The following is a 7,304-nucleotide window of genomic DNA, read 5'->3' as shown; positions in this document are numbered from 1 at the left end:
TGTCTGGAAGTGTGGAATTACTGTGTATGGAAAGGTCAAAAGTTTTCATATATATATGGAGCCCATGTTTTGATAAGTTTAAATTGGACGACAAGTCCAACCCAATGTGATCGTGGAAAACGACTGCCAACAAAATTCAATCGATTGGTTTCTAGATTAGAGTAGAACACTGATCGATATCGAACAATAGTAAATACTGTAGTTAGTTATTTAGCAGCTGAATAATTTCATCATTTGTCAATTACAATACAGTAAATATGTGAAAGAGGCCCTGAGTAGAATCTTTAAAATCAGGACTCTATGGAGACTTTTAAATCAATGGTTGTGAAACTCACTCTTCAATCATATCTCGGCAAGTCAACCGTTAGATGTTCATCTCTTCATGAGCATATATATCACTTCTAAAAGTTAAGGTACCAAACTAGAAAAGGCTAAATGGTTCTGTCGGCCTAGTGGAAGGCTCAAGCTCAATGTAGATGGGGCGTTCTTGGTGGAATCTGGAAAGGGTAGTGTTGGTGTGATAGCTAGGAATGAGAATGGAGGTTGTGTGGCTGCATTTTCTCGCCATTTTCCTTATGCACAATCTGCTTTGCACATGGAGGCAGAGACATTATGTGCCAGTTTGCTAGCTTATTGCCATTGATCAAGGTTGGACTGAAGTTGAAAGCAACTGTGCCATAGTACTCAATGCCTTGGCTAATGAGAAGCAAGATGTGTCTGAGGTTAGTAACATTTTAAATGATTGCCGTTATTATCTACAGGCTTTTCATTTTATTCTTTTTAGACATATCTTTAGTGAAGCAAATAGTATCGCAAATAGGCTTGCCTACCTTACTAGGTCATCCTTGTTGGATGTGTTTTGGGAGAATGAAACCCCTGATATTATTAAGAATGTGCTTATTGAAGATGGTTGTAATGTTTCACGAGATTTAGGCTCTATGTCCCCCTCGTTGTACTATCCCTCTATGAATAATAATCATTAATATAGGTGGGAGTAACACAACTCTAACCTAGCGAGTGACTTTGCCAGTATTTAAAAAAAAATGTAGCAAACTAGATCAAATCAACGGATGAACCAAATTTGTCTAACCTGAACCTTCTATGTTCATAAATAATAAATCGAGATTGTGAATGCCTTAATAATTTTCAATTTGGTTGAAAATTTATAGAAATGATCAACTCATGAAAATCTACACATCTAACAGTCGATTTGCTAAAATGTGATCGAAAAGTGGGTCCCATAATCGTTGATAAAAAAGTCCTCATTTTAAAAGTCTTCATTAGAGCTTCATTCCAGCAAATATACATATATAGATAGGGTTCAAGGATTTTTATTTTTATTTTAGTTCTATTTTAATGGGTCTCTTGTAGAACCCACTTTTGATCACATATTGTCATCTCAATCGTTCAATTATTAGGTCTAAGAGTATATCACTTATGCAAATATTCAGGCAAACTGATAATCGTTAAGGTATCGAATTAGCTCAAATTAATCAATGGACAAACCAAATCTTGTTTTTTTTAGAAGTTTTCATGTTCATAATGGTAAATCACGATCATGAATGAGTCAATGCTTTTTAATTTGCAGAAAAAAAAAATTTGCATAATTGATTTACTTATGGAGACCTAAAAACTGAACAATCAAGATGTCAAAATGTGATCGAAAAGTAGGTCCTATAAGCTATCCCTTAAAATTGCCAAAAATATGATCCCCTAGTGGAAGGATCCCTTAAGGCAATGGACAAAAAAAAATTCTCCAACATGAATCATTCATGCTCATAATGGTAAACCACGATCATGAATGCCTTAACTGTTTTCAATTTGATTGAAAATTTGCATAAGTGATCAAAGTCGGTGACACCTCTGCTACTCCTGGTGTTGTTGCCAGTGCTGGGGTTGGATTACAATCGATATGCTTTGCAGCGAAGGAGGCAGATGCATATGGCCTTTCTTATCACTTGCAATGGCGGTCTTATGGTTTCGGCATGGGTTGCTCTAGTGGTGGCATCGGGTGGGGAAAGTGGAGGTCGAATGGTATGGTTGTGGCTGCAAATTAGGTGTTTCAAGATGCCCTGGGGTTTCTTGGTGGATAAGCTTAATTTATCTGCAACCGGGCCAACATTTAGGTTTTCGGCTTTGGGCTGTCTTTTTTATTTATTGTTTTTATTTTGAAAGAACTTCTTCTTCTTCTTTTTTTGTGAAAGGGAAAGAACTTCTTATGAGCTTAGAGTTACTCACTTTTGAGGGATCTCACTAGAATGCCCGCATTTTATGCTCCTCTTTCTGAATTTCTCATTAGTTATGTAAAATAGTTTTCATCGTACGTTGCCTCATTTAAAAGTTAATTTACTTATGTAATGACTATTTTGATAACCTCACTGGAGTGGGTAGTTATATGTAATTTCTTTAATAAATTAGTAAGTTGATAATATTTTTTAAACAATTTCTTTTAATATAAATATAAATTCTAACTAAAAGGAGTATCATTTAAATTTCCACACTAAACCTCACTGCTAATTTAATGCAACTTAATAAACCTCATGCTGCACACGTATGAGACTATGAGTCATGCGGTATGACAGTCAACGTCACTAGCACATTATTTGTGCAATGATTTTATGATATTTTCCACTAGTGTCATGTCGTGTTGATGAACACATGTTACACATATCTAAAGTTCACCTGACAAAGAAATATAACCGCAACTTACCAAAAATGAGAAAAGAGCATTAGGTCCTAACATATATATATATATATAAGAGCATTAGGTCCTAATATATATAGATATATATATATATATATATGTGTGTGTGTATGCACGCGCGCATGAGTTGTATGTAATTCTTACGGTACTTCTAAATGTTGGATTGTATATATAGTTTGATGTCTCTAAATAATAACTGTAGAAGGACATATCAACTAAAAAATGTGCAGGGCCCTACCATACTTCCTAGCTCCATTACTAGAGTAATTGATCTTTATTATAAATTGTGTACCACTGTGCAATGAAAGAAATAAACGCATGCAATTACTATCTTGATGTTTCATAACATGACTTGCTATATAATGAAAAAGATAAACGAATCATCTTAGCCACTATTTTTAAACGTAATGTTGAGCCATTAACCACCCTAACATGGTAGTCAAAAGTCAAAACTACGGATATAAAGTTTTCATAATACATTGATCTTTAATCTAAATGTTCGATTTTAACATTTACCAAAATTGAAAGCAGCTCTTTTGAAAACTGGTTTGATTCTTGTTTTGTTTCTGGTTTTTGTAAACAGACAACAGAAAATCTTATCATCATTTGTTGGAAGCTTTGGGAGGCCATAAACAACCTTATTTTCAGACAGAAATTAACCCCCCCCCCCCCCCCCCCCAGCTTCTGTAATTTTTTCATCTGCGATCACTGCTGAACAGTACAGATTGGCCAATAAGCCAAAGTCTTGGGGTAACTCCCCCCCCTGCTAATGCAGTCCACTCGACAATCAAATGGCAACCGCCTCCTTCTGGCTTCTACAAGCTCAACTTTGACGGGTCGGTTATTGGAAACAAGAGTGCTGCCTCGGGTTTTGTCCTTCGTGATGAGCATGGCACTCATATTGTTGCTGGTTCCAGGAACATTGGCATTTCCTATGTTCCTGTCGCTGAGGGAAATGCTCTTAGAGATGGTCTTTATCATGCTCTGATCAATAATTGCAAGAAAGTTTTGGTGGAAGGGGACTCCAAACTAGTCATTGACGTCATCAATAAAAAGTGCTCCATCCCTTGGAGGCTCCGAACCCTTGCTAGAGACATAGTTTGCTTGGCTAGTAGCTTTGACCACATTGTCTTCTGCTATGTCCCCCGTGAAGCCAATTTTGTGGCGGATGCGATCACGCATCATGGTCATACTCTGAAGAACCCTTCCACGTGGAAAGGGAAGCTCCCTCTCTCCGAGCTTACAGCTTCTAATTTTGATAACTTTAATTATGATTGTCTTAGGAATTTCTTGTTGTAATTTTTTCACTCCTCAAAAAAAAAAAAAAAAATTTGAAAGCAGCTCATTTCAATATATTGCATCAAAATTTTGTCTCTGTATCCGTGGATAAATCTGTAGTTTCACTCCACCCATGACCCACCCTAACATGTTGGTCATTGTCTACAGTACACTAGAGTTATAAAATCTCTAAACTATTCCTCCTTTTTTGACCACTGCTTGCATTTTATCCACCCAATATAAAATATAATTGTCAGTTAACTTCTCATAAACAAAAGAAAACACCAGTTTGTGCAAATAAGAATATAAGCACGTGGGTGAATATCAACAATTTTTATTGTGTCCTTTAGAGTTTTAGATTCGCGATTGAAGATATGTCCTGCTAAGATTGAACGATTTTGAATGATAAATAACATATCTCATATATAGACGGGCTGAGATTTGTATAATTAATATATGTAGACTTACACCGCCGTATATAGGAGAATTTTAGCTTTTTCAAGTATCACAGCTATGGACGCTGCCCAGATATATCCTCACCAGACGCACGGTTTCTTCATGCTCTTATATTATATCTCTCCTAATATTGAATTGTCAATTTCTCTTTGCAAGTGGAAACAAAGAAAACCATCTAATTCTAAATGATTGTACAACACAATACATAAAACATTTACGCCAACCCCATATATACCCCTTCAACATGCCTTTCATGGCCTCTCATCAATCTCTAAATTCTGAGTCGAATATCTTCTCGCTTATAGGTTTTCTCTTTTTCTTTATCAATAATCAATGGAGCTTGAAGTTTCTTGGTTCCCTCAGTTCCTTTTCACCCCCATGTCCTTCATTTTGCTCTCTTTCATCAGCTTGTACCTACTGAGATCAAGGCTATGGTGCAACTGTGAAATCTGTAGCACTTATCTCACCTCTTCTTGGTCTCTAAAATTCCACAATCTTTGTGATTGGTATGCACATCTTTTGAGAGAGTCACCTACCAAAACCATCCACATACATGTTCTCAGAAACACCATCACAGCAAACCCAGAAAACGTTCAGTACATGCTCAAAACAAATTTCGAAAACTTCCCGAAAGGCAAACCTTTCTCTACAATCTTGGGTGACTTTCTGGGTCAAGGTATTTTCAACGTGGATGGTCATCCATGGAGGTTTCAGAGGAAGATGGCGAGTCTGGAGCTGGATAAGCACTCGGTGAGATCTTATGCTTTTGAGATTGTCAATCACGAGATTGAAAACCGGCTCATCCCGCTTTTATCGTCCTTTTCGGAGACGAAAGATGTCTTGGATTTGCAAGACGTGTTCAAGAGATTCTCCTTTGATAGCATATGCAAGTTCTCTTTTGGGTTGGACCCTATGTGTTTGGATTTGTCCCTGCCCTTATCGGAGTTTGCTGTTTCTTTTGATCTGGCGTCGAGGTTGTCTGCGGAGAGAGCCATGACGGCGTCTCCTCTCGTCTGGAAGATCAAGAGGATGCTGAATTTGGGGAGCGAGAAGCAATTAAAAGAAGCCATTAACATGATCGATGTATTGGCGAGAGAGGTTATCGTGACAAAGCGGCAGATGGGATTTTCTACTCAGAGGGATCTCTTGTCACGCTTCATGCGGAGCGTAGATGATGAGACGTACTTGAGAGACATTGTCATTAGCTTTCTATTAGCTGGTCGCGACACAGTTGCGTCAGCACTGACCAGCTTCTTCTGGCTCATGACGACCCACAAGGTGGTCGAGTCAGCAATTCGATCCGAGGCAGACAGAGTACTAGGTCGCAATGAGAGCCTGAAAAGCTTCGAACATATGCAAGAGCTTCATTATTTACAAGCGGCAATTTATGAGAGCATGAGACTTTACCCTCCTGTCCAATTTGATTCGAAGTTTTGTGACCAAGACGATGTTTTGCCGGACGGGACGTTTGTGAAGAAAGGGACTAGGGTTACTTACCATCCCTACGCGATGGGTCGGATCCCAGAGAATTGGGGACCAGACTACATGGAATTCAAGCCGGAAAGATGGTTGAAGGAAGGTGCTTTCTTCATGGAAAACGCATTTAAATACCCGGTTTTCCAACCAGGACATAGGGTTTGCTTGGGAAAGGAGATGGCCTTAATGGAGCTCAAAGTTGTGGCTCTTTCTTTGCTTAGAAACTTCGACATCCAGACAACGACACAATTTGATGTGCCGCGATTCTCACCGGGACTCACAGCCACTTTCCGTGGTGGCCTTCCTGTGCGGGTGAGAGAAAGGAAAACACTACCATCCTCATAAGTCACATCTGCTTAGCTATATGTGTGGCCTGTATAAATATGCATGTTACCATGTTAGTGTTGCCAACCAATCAAATTAATGTCGGGAAATGTGCTGCGTGACAAAGATGAAGGTGATGTGCCTACCTCGTCTGAATTGAATGTGCACCATATATATATATAACCAGAATGTCAGCAGTTTGTGTCGGGTACTGTAAGATAATTTATATATCATGGTGTACAAAATGATGCAATGTAGCTGGTGATTTTTGACCTACTCTGTTTGGTTGATATTTTCTTTTTTTTGAAAGATTGTGGGTGTGAATCTATTAAAAAATAAATGTAGAAAACGTTATGTAATTACTCACCCACTGTTAGGCTACGATAAGATTGAAATATGACTAGAAAATTCTAAAGTAATCCAACATAACGTTACCCTAAAATTAAGTTCCGAGTAACTAGCATAATTCGAAACAGTCAAGGCATAACCAAGGTCTATCGTCGACCACTTTCATCCGCTCTTCCTCCACCGTATACTGGAAGACAAACCTCCATTATGTTCTCTTATGGAAAACCAATTTCGGAATTCCCAAACAGAGGCCAGGGTACCCATAAAGGATTTGGGGTCCACCATCTTCTTCCATGTTGCCATGAGAAGACGACCGACTGTGCGCGTAGTGGTGATTGGAAATGGCAGCGCCGCCAGCAGGACCAAAAGACGTTTTCCCCTTCTCGGAGATGGCAAGTGTAGCTCCTAAACGGGTTGAATCTTCGTCAACCATGGTGGATAGTCGTGGGTGTTGAGAATGACGTGTAGAGGAAACCCTAGCCTGATATTCTCTGTTTTTTTTTTGGTAAGCAGCCTGATATTCTCTTTTATGATTTACGATACCTTCAATACAAATTCGTATATGGTATTGATCAATTAAACGTTTTTCATATAAAGACATACATGATAAATTTTCTTCACTTTTACTTCTTTTTTTTTTTTTTTTTTTTGAAATAGAGCCAGTAGGCGAAAATATATTCATCAGAAGCCAGAATAGGCCGTTACATATCCTTTCGCT

The 7,304-nt window shown here is 38.4% G+C and overlaps 2 protein-coding genes across 2 annotated transcripts; both read left to right on the top strand.

The window, feature by feature from the left end:
• Positions 1-1,985: 1,985 nt before the first annotated feature.
• On the top strand, positions 1,986-4,003 carry LOC112194231. The gene is made up of 2 exons (XM_024334475.1): positions 1,986-2,034; positions 3,429-4,003. Exons 1-2 carry the CDS (start codon positions 1,986-1,988, stop codon positions 4,001-4,003), a joined length of 624 nt encoding a protein of 207 aa, XP_024190243.1.
• A 550-nt stretch (positions 4,004-4,553) lies between these two features.
• On the top strand, positions 4,554-6,370 carry LOC112192944 (cytochrome P450 94C1). The gene has a single exon (XM_024332892.2). It carries the CDS (start codon positions 4,772-4,774, stop codon positions 6,257-6,259), a length of 1,488 nt encoding a protein of 495 aa, XP_024188660.1. The 5' UTR covers positions 4,554-4,771; the 3' UTR covers positions 6,260-6,370.
• Positions 6,371-7,304: the final 934 nt, after the last annotated feature.

The sequence above is a fragment of the Rosa chinensis genome, chromosome 3 (genome assembly GCF_002994745.2).
Source record: "Rosa chinensis cultivar Old Blush chromosome 3, RchiOBHm-V2, whole genome shotgun sequence".
Lineage (NCBI taxonomy): Eukaryota > Viridiplantae > Streptophyta > Magnoliopsida > Rosales > Rosaceae > Rosa > Rosa chinensis.
The sequence above is the reverse complement of the archived record's forward strand: the minus strand, read 5'-3'. Positions and strand labels throughout refer to the sequence as shown.

Excerpts from the sequence above, each read along its gene's own strand:
- LOC112192944 (XM_024332892.2), top strand. The coding sequence starts at position 4,772 with ATGGAGCTTGAAGTTTCTTGGTTCCCTCAGTTCCTTTTCACCCCCATG.
- LOC112194231 (XM_024334475.1), top strand. The coding sequence starts at position 1,986 with ATGGGTTGCTCTAGTGGTGGCATCGGGTGGGGAAAGTGGAGGTCGAAT. Across the intron at positions 2,035-3,428 it reads GGGAAAGTGGAGGTCGAATG|ATTGGCCAATAAGCCAAAGT; the intron begins GTATGGTTGTGG and ends TGAACAGTACAG.